The 17,122-nt window shown below is 39.1% G+C and overlaps 1 protein-coding gene across 1 annotated transcript; it reads right to left on the reverse strand.

The window, feature by feature from the left end:
- Nucleotides 1-12,864: 12,864 nt before the first annotated feature.
- On the reverse strand, nucleotides 12,865-16,860 carry LOC145051694 (F-box/kelch-repeat protein At3g06240-like). The gene is made up of 5 exons (XM_078999543.1): nucleotides 16,707-16,860; nucleotides 15,846-15,892; nucleotides 14,956-15,071; nucleotides 14,437-14,599; nucleotides 12,865-14,344 (listed from the first exon to the last, which is right to left on the reverse strand). The coding sequence occupies exons 1-5, from the start codon at nucleotides 16,786-16,788 to the stop codon at nucleotides 13,088-13,090; spliced, it is 1,665 nt and encodes a 554-aa protein (XP_078855669.1). The 5' UTR covers nucleotides 16,789-16,860; the 3' UTR covers nucleotides 12,865-13,087.
- Between the last annotated feature and the right edge of the window lie 262 nt (nucleotides 16,861-17,122).

A 17,122-nucleotide genomic window follows, 5' to 3' on the forward strand; every position in this document is an offset into this window, starting at 1 on the left:
TGCAAACCCTTGAAATTAGGGTTTCATCCAGACTGGCGGACTCACCGAGTCCAAAATATGGACTCGTCGAGTCGCCAGCTTAAACGTGCTCAATAACCCGACTCTACTCGACGAGTCTGGCTACTGACTCGTCGAGTTCCTCTTGAAACTTGAAAAATAATTATTTAAATAACATACCAGAATTTGGGGTGTTACACCTGACCCACACCAACTGCTGCGCGTAGTCGATCACTTCCCCATTAGGGCTGAGCCGTTCCATGCCTATAATCACCTTGTTCCCACGTAATGGAATGGGAACCAAGTCTACCAAATAGCGCTCCTCAAATAACTTCAACACACAATCTCGGAAGACCTTAGATGCTCGCACTGACCGGTCGTCCGCAATCTCGACCTCTAAAGGGCAATCCAACATGCTCGAAGACTCAGAAAACTTCTTGCTAAGCGCAAGAGAAACAAATGATCGGGTAGCACCCGAATCGAACAATACCTTAATTGGGATGTCGTTCACATGGAACGATCCTAAACAAAGCGCATATGAATATCATAAACATCATATACATAAATCAGAGGGAAAGAATCATACCCGTCACCACATCAGGTGCAGCGCGTGCCTCCTCGGATGTTAGTTGAAATGCTCGGCTCCGCACCACTGGAGCCTCTGTCTTGACCTTCCGGCCATCTGTAACCCGTGCCGTCCCTGCAGCCGGCGTTGCCGCTGGCGCTGTTGTCAATCTCGGGAAATTGGCCCTTTTGTGGCCCCTCTGATTGCAATGGAAGCAAATCAGGTCTGTCATCTGTACCGCAGGGGCGGGGGCAGTACAATCCCTGTCGAAATGCCCCACCTTGCCGCAATTATAGCAGCCCGAACCCGACCCAGTGCGACAAGCTCCCTCATGTGACCGACCGCACTTTCCACAGTGGTCCCGTCCTGCCTTGCCTTTCAGCCTACCATCAGATCCCATGGGCTTCTTCCCCGAAGCCCCGGTCGTCAGCCCCACCACTGCCTTCCTCTTCTAGACGTGCTCCAGATCAATCTCCCTCTCTCTAGCCCTGGCAATCATGGAATCCAAGGTAGGGCAAGCTGAAAAACTAACATGCTCCCGAATGTCAGCTCGTGGCATGTCATGGTAGCGAATCCTCCTCATATCCTCATCACCCGCATACTGGGGTACCAACAATGCCCTCTCCCGGAACTTGGTGGTGATCTCTGCCACAGTCTCCGTAGTCTGCCTCATATCCAAAAACTCCCTGGCCAGCCGCTGAAGCTCCACAGTTGGCGCAAACTCCGCCCTGAATCTAGTCACAAAGTCCGACCAAGTCATATCTTCAACAGCCGAGGCTCCGAATAAGTCACCAACAAACTCCCACCATCTCTAGCCCAGTCTCGCAAGCATCCTGCTGCATATCTCACCTTTGACCCCTCGAGGCAGAAGCTGGTCAGCTGTGCGGACTCAATGTCTGCAATCCATCGTCTGGCAGCAATAGGGTCCTTCACCCCATGGAAATCCGACGCACCACTGCCCCTGAAGTCCTTAAAGGACAGTGTGCGAGATCCCGACTAGCCAGATGCCATGTCACTCCAGAATGATCGGAGGCGATCCTCCATCAGCTCAACAATCCCCTCCTTGATCAACCCGAAGATGATAGGGGTCGACTTAAGGATGCCTCTCATGATCTCAGACGCGATGAACTCGCGCAGCCCGTCATCAACCTGCTCGGATCCCGCACCTGAGCCTGATCCCGATCCTGATCCGGAACCCCCTGTTCCATGACGTGTGGTCACCATGCTGAAAATACCCGCATAAATGTCAGGATCATACATATGGTCGAGAGATCTAACTCACTCTCCAAGGTCTCTGGTTCCATCTAGGCCCTCCTTGATTCGAGTACAGGTCCTCTGCTTTCATTAGTACGGGCCCATACTACCTTCCACATCTACCTGTACTTTCCTCAAGGATTGCTTCGACCTCACCAAGTCCTTTTTTACAGATACCCTTTCCACTGACCTCATCCTAGGCTTCCCTAGGGCACTCTTCGACCTACCCTCTATCGTCAGCTGCACCAGGGGCCCCTACCATTTCCCCTAGCCAGAACCCACATAGCACGAAGCAAGCAGCATTCATGCATCGAGTAACCAAATCAGGCATAACCTATACAGGCCATCCTACTGCTGACTAAACAGTCCTAGCATACAGCTCATACAACAAGCATATAAGGCATCCTCCTAGATCCTTAGCCCTAACTAGCATGCAATTATCAGAATCATATATCAGGCACACAAGGCATCTTCCTAGATCCTTAGTCCTATTCTAGCATGCAATTCTGAATCAAATCCATATAGCATAACATAACATGTATGGGTATCTTGGGGAAAACTTACTTGAGCCCGGCCGGTCGCATGCTTCACACAGCTTGTCTTTCTTAAAATCTTTCCGTTTAGATTTTTAGAAAACCATTTTATTGTAAAAATCTTTTAGCCCCTTAGTTTGAGTCCATACACCCCCGAGGGCGTGGCCGAATCCCTCAAACCAGGGCTCTAATACCAACTTGTAACGTCCCAAAATTTAAGTCCAAAAATTGCATTTTTAATTAAACTATTCATAAAACATTCACTAGAAAATATTGAATCAACACGTCATCTCATAAAATCAAGTATCATGTTTCAAACCCACATCATAAGCAAATAACATATCAGAGTACAATCCTAGAAAACATTGGGCGGAAAATCAAATGTGTGTGTGTGTGATGCCATGCTACGCCGCTAGCTCCTTCCCCTTAGACAAAGAGGTACCTGAAACGAATTGAAACCGTAAGCACAAAGCTTAGTGAGTTCCCCCATCATACCACATACCAAACAATACCATCGGTATCTTTCAATCGGTACTCGTCATCGGTATCTTTCAACCAGTAATCATCATCGGTATCTTTCAACTGGTAACTGGGGACTATTCCACCCCTACCACTAGCATACAATAGCAAGATATATGAACACAGTCAGACATATCCGAGTACTGATCTACCCCTTGGTCCTACGGACCACTATCAGGGAAACTATCCCTATCATGTAACATATCATACATATATAACTCATAACCAAACGCATACCAGACCAAGATAAATTATCACAAAGACAATTATCTTCTAAATACTCCTCATTGGTGGGTCGGCATTGTGGCCTTAGACCCACCCCTACTGGAAGGTAACTCACCTTATACAAGTAGCTGCTGATAATTAGTGCGGGAAACCTCCGTCCGCTGCTGCTCCGGAAATCCTTCGGCTACAAACCCCACAACACTCAGTTAGAAACTGATCTCTATACTTAGGGTAAAATGACCATTTTACCCTCAACCAAGTCAAGTCAAAGTCAAAGTCAACTTCCAGTTGACCCGATTCGCCGAGTTGGGTCATCAACTCGCCGAGTCCCTCGCTCTCTACTCGTCCCCATCCACGACCCTACTCGTCGAGTTGGGCCGACAACTCGACGAGTTCTTCTCCCATTCGAAAGCCACAAGGAAACTCATCCGACTCAACGAGTCCGGGAACAACTCGTCGAGTCCCACGAGCAGATCCCCAACTTGCTTCCAAATCCTCACCAGAGCGTCCATCTTGAGGATTTGGGTTTCTAGGGCTATCGCTACTCGATAAATTGCTAATTTCGTGAGCAGTGACGAAGGGTTGGACCTTCTACACTTAAACCCTTTTAACTTAGTAACTGTTCATATGACTCGCCGAGTTTGAAGAACAAATCGCTGAGTTCCAGGCAATCTTCATAGGACTCACCGAGTGGTTCATCCAACTCGTCGAGTCTAAGACCATCTTCATAGAACTCGCCGAGTGCACTTTGGCACTCGCCGAGTCCATTCAACTCTCCTCCCATACAGGCCAAATCTGAGACATGCAACGACTCCAAACCATAGATCTAAGCTCCTAGGGCATGCTTATCACGTAAAGTTGCAAACTTTATGTGCATACATGGCCCTATCACTACTAGAAAAACAGCCTTTTACGACGCTCATTGTGCGTCGTAAAACGCTCAGACGACGCGCAAATGCACGTCAAGGAAGGCCCTGTCATAAAGAGAGACGACGCGCATTTACGACGCGCGTTTATGACGCGCATTTACGACGCGCGGTTATGATACGCAATGCGTATCAAGGAAGGCCCTGTTATAAAGGAAGACGACACGCATTTGCGTGTCGTAACCTTACGACGCGCGTGTTTATGACACGCAATGCGTATCAAGGAAGCCTCTGTCAAGAAAGGTCATGTCATAAATGAAGACGACACACATTTTTGCGTATCGTAATTTTAATTTTTTTTTTTAAAAAATTATTTATAGATTTACTGATTTTCAAATTAAATTTGAATTTCATGTCTCATAATACAAAATAAAATACCATATACAAAAATTACAATACATTGCACAAAAGTTAATGTCATACAAATAATCATTCCAATTGTAGACAAATGTTACATCAAATAATCATTCCAATAGTAGACAAATGTAATACTTCAACATTTTTTATATGGGACAAGAGTATCTGTAATAAAATCCATTGAAATTTAGCTAAAATTTAACAAGATTTGGAAATGAACTAATCCAAGACAAGTTTAGATTGACTTACTTATTACGCTTAATCATCTCGTGACAGCATTCTGAGTGCATTGTGTGCCCAAATTTCATCACAGTTGTGTCTTTTAGCGAGCAAAATAAGAAAAGGTATTACATCATCATCATACCAGTTGATGTATTCAGAAGATTTGATGGCCGACTAGTTGAGAGCATCGTGCCTGTATCAGGGGCAATTGTGGAACATAACGTAAGACTATTTGGTTGGTTAAACTCATCAAACCATGAACCCTAAAATTCATTCCAGTAAGCTTTCAATTTAGCTCTGGCAACACATTTCCCACAGCCTAATTTTTTTTTATAAATATAAAAAGATTTATAAAAAAGAATATAAAAATTTACAATTTCATTTTATATAAGAATAATATATACCTTGGTAGCAAATGACAAGAAACAAGATTTATAAATCTTTTTTTATAAAAAGATTTATAAAAAAAGACATAAATGCCCTCCTAATCCTTATCATCAAATGCAATACAAATGACAAGAAACAAGAATATGTCTACCTCGCGTATTGTTACAACATCTATTTTCAAAGATTGCACAGAAATAGCAACTTCCAAAGCATGTTGTAAGTCCAAGTTTCTATCTTCTTATACCAACACTTGGACCTAAAAGAAACACCCATCAACAACTATAAATTATAATCAATCAAAAGACAACAGATAAGAGTTGACTGATTTAAATTGTCAGTTGACTAACAAGACCATATGAGATTCTTCGTAGACCAAAAGGGTCATTAGTTGAACTTGGTTGACATCCTGCTCCAAACAACCCAACTAGGCTATCTAACCTACCAAATTCATGAACAAAAAAAAACAATTCAAAATCATCAATTAAGAAAATAAAAAAATAAAAAAATAAAAAAAAACATTTTACCTGTCTAAATCAACGGATTATATATAATATCCATGATGCTAACTCATGAATATTGTTGTTTATCACCAATCGAGTCTAAAAAAAATAACAGCTTTTTAGTTCTAGGGGTAAAATAGGAAATTAAGTTTCTTCCTAGTTTTTGTTTTAGAGTCAAACTCATTATGTGTCTAGTATAAATATAGGTCTGTGTTGCATCTTTCTTTGTATTCAGAATCTTCTTTGTTTTGCTTATTAAGGAAGAGACTTTGGCACCAAGTAATTGTCCTGTGTTCCGGTTTTTCTTTCCTTTCTTGCTCTTGTTTTTCTTGAGTTTAAAGTAGGTCCTTGGTGCAAGGGCAGGCAAGTATGATTGTATGTAGAAAAAAGACTAATATAAATTTGCTGACCTGATACATCTTGCTTTGATGCAACATCTACATCATCGGTTAATATTGAAGGCTTGTGCATTACTGAAGACAGAAGTTTCTTTGAAGGCATTTCAAGGTTTTCATAGGAAGCGAATGATGCAGAGTAAGATTGAGAAATAAATGACTGGTCAACAACATTATCGTGATCCTGTGGAGCTGTAGCCGACAGCTGTACATGCTTTGACCTGTAAAGAACCACTTTGACTTCTGTGTTATCGGTGTCACTCATGGGCTCCGTTTTTAAAGGCTTTATGGTCAAGTTATCTACAACTGATGCAAGCTTGCAAAGGATTTGACTTTGGTAAAACTTCACATCCTTTTTCAGGTGCCTGTAAAATTGACAAAATTATGCACAAAATTAAGTTAAGAGTAGACACTGAAATCCATTTATTAGGGTGTATACAAATAAAAACATTAAGGCTATTGCTATTATTCACTGTTAAGTATTACATGTCCCCAAAAAAACATAGGATGATATCAGTAATAAATTAGATATAATGTCAAATTTCTACTACCATTGCATTAGGGAAATAGTTATTTATTTGACTTTTAAATAGCAATAACATTACGAGTTTGGAAGAATGGCTTTCTACTCTTTTGTGGCAAAAAGGTGTAAGTGTTCTATTATAAGCTCCTGAGCGAGCAATGCCCTAACTGAAAAGATGAGGGGCATGCGCCATCAGATTTTCAGTCATAAACGCCCTGTAAGAATGTCCCCCGATTGCCGGAAAATAGTGGACTTAAATGCAACAAGATAGAAAAGCAGAAGGAGAGAGACACTGATAAATCTGCTGTCAACTTGATGAAAAAGATTATGAAAAGAAGAAAATCTGCGTGAGGATCCAATATTGATAATACTTCAGTGGACAAGAAAGTGCACAAGGTAGATGTATTTAAGCTTGTTGGATCAGGCCCTCTCTACTGCTATAAGATTGCACACAAACGAAGTATATATATATATATATATATATATATATATATATATATATATATATATATATATATAAACCTAATAAAAGTATACAATGGAACATAATTAAACTTAAAATATATGAACCTTAAAATAAGATAATTTAATAGGGTTTCATTCACCTAGAACGTGAAATTTAGTTAAAGAAATTACTGTTTTTAAAATATATTTAAAAAGTAGGTTGCTACTCTTGGGCTTTTATTATGGGAATAATGTTAGTACACATAGCAATGTAAATCATCATTGTACTTACAAAAAGAGACTAAAATTTTGGACTAAAAGTGGATTTTTTGAACAATATGAGAAGCCCAGAATGTAGTTTACTCTAAATCTATTTAAAGGTTAAATATTAGTTATTACCTTTTTTGCACTAAACTTCATGGAAATCTTTTCAACTAAAGTCCACTTAACCTTACAGGCTTGACCAGACACCATAATAGAACCTGCATTGATACCTTCAACAATTGTAATTCTTCCATGCTGCCTCCTCTCCCCTTTTTCCCACATATTCTCAAGTTCTCTTTACAAATACAGTACATTGTTATTATAAGCAAAGAAATGTAAAAAAGAAATTTTAGAGCTTATAATGCAAGTTGATTGTTTTTAGTGTCAAGGGTAAAAGAGTCATTTTCACTTTCACAAGTCAGAACTCAGAAGCAATACACATGCTTTTTGTAAAGGATGAACAAGATAACGGACAACAGAATTGCAACCTAAGCTAAAACAAAGCAATTTTGACCACATACTTGGGTCTAAAGCATAAATCAAACACTTTCCATATATCAAAAAGGAAAATATATGCCCAGTTGAACCATGAATGATACTATTTTCTTTTTTATAGCACTTGTGAAGTTCATTTTTTCAACAAGAGAACACATTGCAGAAGCAAGAGCTGGTGATTCGATATTTGATATATTTTAAAACTTAGGGCCCTTCACAATAAACAAAACTATTAAAACAATAGAATCATATTAGCAATTTTCCATTTGAATCTGCTTAAAATTAATTCCACCATACCATATGCGCTTACACGACGCTTTTGAAGGGCACTAGCCAACTTTTTTTTAGCAATATTCCATTTGAATCTGCTGATGTTCGATAAAGGTGGCTAATACCAAACTCCTTTCGGATCAAGCACTTTCGCCATTTCTGTAGCATATAGTTTGTTACCCATTGTGTAAAGATGATGCTCATAAAGCTTACTCGCCTGAAGTTCACCAAACAAATGGATTAAAAAAATATTCGACTTCTCGATCTTATTTTATTAAACAAAATGTTTTTTACTTTTAACTTACCTTCTTTAAGGACTTCCATATCCCAGGCCATAGTTTTGTCCACATACACATATGAGGAAATCTAAACAGATGCCTAAGTGACTTCTCACGGTCCTGCACATCTTTCTTTTTCAACATCTCATCATGCATTGGTTCAATTTCTACAAACTGCAAAGCATTGAAATAAAATTTAAATTTAAATTCCAGATACACACAATTGATTTTTTTTGGTAAAATAAAGAAAAAGAAAATGAGAATAACTAACTACCTTTGTTGAATTGAGAAGAGTGTGATTAAGATCCAACACAAGACACAGCATTCGATCAGCAAACATCTTTTTCTGTTCTTCCATTCTCTTTGACCTTTCCCTCTGAATAGCAGCCCATTGCTGATCATCAAATCTTCCAAAAAAACTGTTCAACATCTCCCCAACCGTTCAGAGGCTGAGACGGTCCCGACCCAACTTCTTCAGAAGTGGGCCCAGTCCCATTATGAAGATGACCCGGTAATAAAGGTGGCCCTTTCATATTTACAAAACTTGAATGGACTTGTCCCGATTGTGATGAAGGTATCTGAACAGTCGCACTCGCTGTTGTAGACACAAATAAGTGCTTACAGTTAAATAATGAAGGGATTCAGATATGTATGGATGCTTTAGGGAACTAATCCTAGGTACAGATGCAACCAAATGTCCAGCAGCATTGTTGAAATCAAACTTAGCTAATTTCAATATCCAATGGGCTTGATCAGGAGCACCAACTAACAAAGTTGCCATGAATCCAACAAGTTGAGCAGTAAAATCTGATTTTGAATCTTGATTTACTACTTCAGAAGATGATTGACAAAAGAGAGACTTATAATCAGGCACATTCCCACGAGGGTAATCTTGCCACCAACCAATATTTGTCACTCATAGCCACTGCATCATAGAGAAAATAGAAAATTTTGTTCAATGAAATTCTTAATAAGGGTAAGTACGTAATTTGTGTAAGAAAGTCACCTGTTTTGCAACGAGATTGGCGGAAGTGATGATTACATGCATACTATCATCTCTTTGTTGAACAAATAACTTAGGATGATGACAAGCAATGCAGAATTTCTTTCGGCCCTTACTGAAGGATATAACCTCAGGAAATTGAGGGTATCTAATATCACAAAAGAACTATGTTACAGAATAGTTGGTCAAAAATCATGGTCAATAAGTCATTGACTTACCTAACAACTAAGTTTGGAAAATCGGAGTAAGGTCTGAGGGTTCTTTTGTCAGGGCTTGAACTCTAGCACCCGCATGAATTATGGCATGCGATTGAAAACTAGGCTCGACGACCCGCTGGCCTCTGCCCATGGAATGGAAGGGGTGAGAGAAAAAGAAATTGGGACCAAAAAAGAAAACAAAATCTTGACTTATTCATCTTCATTTATTATCATATTGATGGGAGGAGAGGATTGCAGTTACAGAAATCTAAACATGGAATAGCATATACCTGATTAGAATCACCCTCTCGACAAAAAGAAAAAAAAGGCGATGAGGGCATTAGATGGAGTGCCGACATGGGTAAATGTTGATTCAAGCCCTAGAAATCGCTCCAAAGGGGTCGGCAATGGGAGGGGAAACGATTTTCAATGTAAGATGGAGGACTAAAATATGTTCGATTGCTTCGATTTAGGCGTGAGATGCTGTAATTTCCCCTGTGTTCGTGTTCAGCTCCACTGCCCCGGGCTAAAAAATTAATATATGATTAATTTTGGTCCAATTAAACTATACATACCAAAAAAGCTCTCGAAAACCTGATGCCCCCAAAATCAATGATTCCCTGGGCCATGGCCCTACTGGCCCTGTGGGCTGACCGTGGTCGACAGCTTGCTATTCTAGAAGATTGCTTGTCATAAGATGGTAAACGAGCACCATGACAACCACTACAACCACCGTTTGTGCAACTATAACAACCAAAGCAAGAAGATATGGTATCTGTGATTAGGGTTTGTAGAGAGAAGGGAAGAAGAGAATGAAGGGAGATCTTGAAGCGAGGTATTTAAAATTTTTAGAATTTTAAGAGGATTTGATTTCCCCCCATGAACGCGCGTTTTGAGTGAAAAATTATAAAGCGACACTCACAGTGGACGCACACTTTAAACAAGCGCCCTCCGTGTTTGTATTTTTTTTTTTTTGTGGGACAATAATTTTAGGGCACGCAAAAAATGCGCGTCCTAAATTCTTCAAATTTCTAAAGATCTGACATTATTTTTAGGGCCCCCCCTTTTGCGTATCATTAATCAGTGCGTGTCGTAAAAAGCGCGTCATTAAAGGTCTGTTTTCTAGTAGTGTATGAGCTCCAAAAGGCAATTCCAAGCTCTTTATGAGGTCAAACACTTAATAGGGACCTCAATCACTTCAACCACAGAAACTTTACACTTCTAAGATGTCCAAAAGGTCCATATCTGAAGCCCTTTCAGAACATAGAGCATAAACACATAGAGTTTGAGGTTTTAGGGCTTAAAAACCACAAATTAGGGACAAAAAGGGGATCTAATGAACTAGAGATCAAGGTAGGAATTTTTCTACCTAAATGGAAGCCTTACACAGAGTAGATTTCGGATCTACTTCCCCTCCTTGCACCCTTCAACCTTCTCCTTCTTCTTTTAAGCTCCAAACTTCCTTCACAAAGCCAAAAATCACTCACAAGAACAATATGGGGGCTAGGGTTTCGCTCTATAGCTCTTCTGGAAGTGTTAGGGGCAAGAGAGGCCGAGTTAGAGTGTTTAAATAGGGTGCACACTCCTGGATTAGGGTTTTGTCCACACAACAGCTTACTCGCCGATTCCGGTACCCGACTCGGCGAGTCCACAACTTAAACCCCGTGCCCCTTCCCGCTTCTACTCAGCGAGTCGATCCTTTGACTCACCGGGTCCAAGGCCAAGATGCAAAATGCATAAAGAATTAAATAAAATAATATATACCAAGAATCAGGTGCTACAAGGTGTGATGGTTTTCAGTTTTGGGTTTAAAGGATTCTAGAAGAAATTTTAGGATTCCATGAATGGTTTCTGGAAAATCAAGAAGAAAAGATTTATGGGTTCGTGAATAATGTATGGGTTTGTGAATGTAATGTTTTTGTTGTTGAAATCAGGGAAAAAGTTTTCTTAAGATTCAAATTCTTGTGTATTTATCAAGAAAAAAAAACAAGTATTTTTCAAATTCATATTATTGTGTGTATTGAGAGAGAGAGAGAGAGAGAGAGAGAGAGAGAGAGATGGGTCTAATTTAATTATTTATTTTCTTTTTTAGTTAAATTAAATAGAAAAAACATAAAAAAATATCAGAAGGGCATTACAGTCATTTCAGTTTACCAAGAGACCACAAACGCAACGAAACTACCTCTAAAGGATCAACAATCCAAAAAAGTTGTGGTTTTGACTAAAACCCTCAAAAAATACATACCAGTCCAATGCTTAAATATATATACTTTTTATTTATTTATTTTTGCCACTAAGGATAAATAGATTACCTGTGACCAATAAACATGGGTCTTAAATAAAAGGGTAAATTTCATTCTATTATTTGGGTTAATATGCATGGTGGTTCCTAACATTTTCTTAACTTGGATAGTCATCAATGTTTGTTACATATATAGTCCCTACCATAAATAAAAAGATTGTTTTGTACTTGACTATTATTTTTTAATTTATTTATAATTATGTATATTATTATATCATTCTATCTTTTTCTCTTACCCTACTTCATTAGAGAACCCTCACCCATAAGAGAGCCCTAACTCATTAGATAACCATATGAGATAACAGCCGCCAGAAATCTACGATGCCAATCGCCTCTCACCCACATCCGTCAAAAAGATCCGCCTACACTTCCCATTCTCGTTTTTCCTCCCATGCAACCAACCCCGTACCATTCTTCCTCTGGCAACCAGAAGTCAGAGGTTATACTTCCTTCATCAACCACCTTTCAACAACAACCGCTGAAACATTTGCATACCCTTCTCTTACTCGTTTTCCTCCCTTGCAAACAAACCCATTTCATTCTTCCTCTTGATCTGGGACACTTGACACCGGATCTAATACAATGCTAGTGAACTCAACCATCACCACCACCCAGCATATGCACCTTCTTCAGCAATGATGAGCACATCCTGATGCGGAAGGGATTAGTGTGTTGGGGTGGATCAAAATGAGACTCAAGAACTAGTTGAGGGCAAGAAGGAGATCGTCGGCGCCACCACTTAAGTCATCGTCGTACTCCGGACAAGAAGTGACATAGAGGGCAGATTTGGAGGTGGAGTTACGGCATAGAGGACAGTCGATGATTCATCATAGGACGATGTCGGCAGATGGTGGCGGATGTGACAGTGTTGCTTGTCGGAGGTGCCGGGTATATGTACCACCGATTAGAAGAGAGAAGAGGGGGAGAGACCGAAAGGCCTAAGATGATATCTATTGAGTTTTACTTTTCAGTGATTTTCAGAGAGGAACTTGAGTATGTGTGTGTTTTTGTGTGCGAGAGATAACATGGATTAGAACCCACTAAAATTAATATAATTAAAGAAATAAAATCAGTAATAAAAAAAACTAAAAACATATAGATAAAGGTACAAGAGTCATTTCAGGTCTCTTCTAGACTTACCACAAACAAAAACTAAACCAGTGGAATGGGCCGAGTTAAAAAAAAAAAAAAATTAGGGACCAACCATATAAATTATCACGGGCCATAGGGACCATTCATGTAATTTTACCCTAAATAAAATAAGGCTAGACATCTGTTTAGTGTAAACCAACATGTGCAAATGTTAATCTGTCTGCATCAGAATATCAGATTGAACAACAAGAAAGAACGTAGATGTAACGCATTAAAAATGGATACTATAGATAAACCTAATTAAAAAACACTGCATCATATACTTGAAGTCTCTCCGTTTCAATTTTTTCCTCTATCATCATCCACCATCTCATATTTGGCAGGTGCTACCCAAACAAGACTGTCAACATACTCCACGATGTTTTGTATACAACAATCTGGAGGACAATAATGTTCAAACATTCTCAGCGTGTTTGCATTTGGATCATACAAGACAAGGTATTCGTCCTCCTCAAAGAGAAACTCATTGCGTGATGTGAATCCAAATACACATGCATACTCATTAAACCTTGAAAAGACATAGCGTTTCACCCATGATTCAGCCACCCCATACTTATCCATTACCCACACATCACAAGTTCCATCAACCCTAACATGTGTAATCACACAGAGCTTTTGAGCCAAAACTCCTAAACTATTTTGACGGTTATCATCAAGTATAAAATCTGGAAGAGCTATCTCACGGAATGTCTCTGAACCCAAATCTAATGCCACCATCCTTTCTGACTCATACTTCTCACCAATACAACCAAGCCAATGAAGATGGCCGTCATGACCATCAGCACAAAAATAATTGCCATCGGTAATGGTTGTGATGTGTGAGGGAAACCTCTCAGTGATCAACTCCCACAAACCCTTTCTCATACTATAAATCTCAACTTGCAGCCACGATTTAAATACATATGTGGGTGGTCCGCTAAGGCCTGTGAGCTTGACAACTTTGTAATCATCTGTTTTGGGATCAAACCCAAACCCAAAATAGACTTTCATCGAACTGTAACAAGGGGAGGGCGTGGAATATGGCGGAAGAGTGGACGCGGCTGAAAGAGAAGGGTTCCAAATGTGAATCACAGAATGATTATCGTAAGAAGAGCATACTAAGCCGTTAACAGAACCAATAATCCTGATGCCATCTGTATGTCCGGATTGGGGGTTAACTGGGACTTTGATGAAATTAGCGACCTCAAGACGGAGACATCGACTCAGTTTTGCAGTGAATGGTTCAAAGTAGTAAAAAGAAGAAAATTCGTCTTCATGTTGGAAGACCAAGAGAATTTGATCGTTGTGATGGATGGAACGATGGAGGTGGGATTTTACAAAAGAGGAATGAGATAAAAGGGCATTCCATGATTTGGAGACAGATCTCATTTGAGCAAGCTGTTTGGCCGATAAGCGGATGAATATGTTTTCTAAAAGCTCGTCCAGGAGATTCTCCATAGTCGCCGGGTGTTGCGTTGAAGCCATTGATGTGATTGGAAGGTGTGTCCCATTATTATTAGTAAATGTTGAATCTCCAACAATCTTGTCTTCAAGAGCCTGAAGACGATATATAATAATATATTGGACTTGAAAATACGCTAAGGAATTGTTTTGCTTAAAAGATGACCAAGAAGATACTAATTACTCACCCTTGAACTGACAATAGAAGCATGGAAGTTATCCCTCTCATCTCCATGTTTATGTCTTTTCATCGAGCCACTTGTTGTTGATGCTTCAAGCCTTAAAAGAGGAGTTGGCGACTCCTCCATGATTCTGGAATGCACCAAAGCCATCAAGCGCTGTGCTTCATACCTGTAGCAGCAATATATATCACATCAGTAGTGCCAGAACAATTCCAAAGAATAAGAATATGAAATTAACCACTATATAAAACAAAAAGCAATGCCATTTCTGTCCACTTAAACAAATTTTCTGCTCTCCATACTAAATTAAATTGGCAACAAATATCAATATAGAAACACAGCCAAATTTACTAATTGATTGATGCATTGACCGCTTTTAACGGCTCAAAAGCAAGTTTTTGGCAAGTATGTCATGTGAAAAAGTAAAGCAGCTTATTGACAAATGAGCACACAACTCAGTTTACATATGCAGTATGAAGTAATAGGCTAACAGCAGTGTAGGATTTTACTAAAAGAAAGACCAACCTAGTAAAAGTCATTTGTTTCACCATTTTTTCAAGCTCTGATACCCCAGTGGCAGAAGAAATGCTAGCAAAATTCTCAACTTCATGAGTGCTTAGTTCTGATGCTCCAGTTGATTTCTTCATTTGATCAGGAAACCAAGCGTGCATTGAGGTTAAAATGGTTACAGAGAAAATGGTAGTATACGGAATTGAGATGAGTACACATTATTAATCAACTCGTAAAAAAAGTACTACAACCAACAATTAAACAATTCCCTCCATTTATTTTTAATAGTTAATTGTAATGACTCTCAAGTATGGACTAAAAACTATTAACAAATTAACAGATGAGGTTTTCTAGAGAGGTTGTTGCCAACAACATAACAGGTTCTTGGATACATAGTCTAAATGAACTTGTGATATGGATGTGTGAACACAAGAAAACCAAGATAGCAAAGTAATTAAAGTGTTTAAACAAATTCGCCCCACTACAACTGTCAACATTTATCACCTTATGAACAAAGATAAAAACACTTGCAACTCACATGAATCAATGGATTGTATTTGTTCACAATTTCTAGGAAAGGGCATCCAAGTTGAACTAATATGAGGATGCCAATTGGTATTAAAGATAATATATAGAAAGTACGATCAAACAGCAACACAAGCCATGGAGATATATCACAAAACCAAACAAAAAATATATTACTATTTGTCCACTTAACTAAAATTAGCAAAATTCGAGAATGAACTTGATTAAAAACTAATATGTGAAAAATAAATGCAGTTTAAAAACTTGCAATTAAGCAAAAAATTAAAAAGCTATTAGAGTTAAGTATTGAAACCATTATACAGCATTTTAATATGTTAAGCACACGATTAATATGATTCAGGAAGCATTAAGAAACTTACATTTGGCCCTGCCTCATGAGAAACATTTTGGGGTTCTTCATAAATCTCTGGTCAAATAAGAGCTTTTGTAAGAGGCATGTACGCAGAAATACAAGTGAGGTGATGCAAATTACGGATATCTAATATCAATATCTTAAGTTCCAGACATGCAAAAGCATTTACAAGGACGACATTGTCACCTATTATACAACAAAATGATTTAAAAATGCATATCAATGAGAGATAAATGGATGCTTAGATTCATAACCTAGTATGAAGACAGTGACCCATGGGATGATAAAATGGTTTGTATATTCAAATATAATGATTTGACCACATGACAACTATGATTATGTTTCAGATAATTTATTTATTTTGAGAGTTACCCGCAACTGAGTAAAAACTATATGTAAACCTAAGTTGACTGATTACTTATAAAGAAGTAGCTTTTTGAACTCTGCAGCCATATTGAAGAAAACCTCTAGCAGTAAAAAAAAAAAAAAAACATGCAGCATTGAGTACACAAAATTTCTAAAAATAAGACACTACGATATAATAAAAGATTATAAGCATATTTTACCGGCCAAATTAACCCCCAAACAATTTAGAATTGCAGATCTCATCCTACGAATGGGCCAAAGAAATAAACCTAATCAATGAACGCGCCAAAGAAAAAAACCTAATCAATTGAAAAACAATGCAGCAATCACCCAATGAAGACAAAAGAAAACCCTAATTCATAGCCCCATCACATCAATTATGATACCTACAATAGTCATAATAAATAGCATCTAAATACAGCCATATAGGTCTTAACGAAGCTCATATATAGGGGCAATATATGATTGTAACTTGATCTAACTGAGAGCAAAAGTGTTGAACCTGGTCGGAAAGGCCTCTCACGGAACCTTTCTTCGGCTGCGCCGCTTTCGTAAGGAGACCTTCCATCGTTGGCCGTCGCCATATGGAAGCTGGAGCTGTCTGAGTAAAAAAAAAGTGAACGTGAAAGCGAAGAGAGAAAGAATGGAATGGAGTACGGCCGTATGGAGTAAGGAAATTTTTTATTTGCGGGATAACGCCGGCCCTTTTAACAGCATGGGCCATTTACCGCGTAGAGGTGCTACATCGGTAGTTTTTTTTTCAGCGGTATAACGCCACAAAGCCCTTTTAGACGGCATGAACTATTTTAGGGATGAGCATATGGATTGGGGAACCGACCGCAATCGGGACCCGATAGAACCGGTCGGGCCAAAACCGATACTATAATTTTGTCAACTTTTGGAACCGGGGCGCGGTAA

Source organism: Lactuca serriola, chromosome 5 (genome assembly GCF_051521515.1).
Source record: "Lactuca serriola cultivar US96UC23 chromosome 5, Lser_US96UC23_V15, whole genome shotgun sequence".
NCBI lineage: Eukaryota > Viridiplantae > Streptophyta > Magnoliopsida > Asterales > Asteraceae > Lactuca > Lactuca serriola.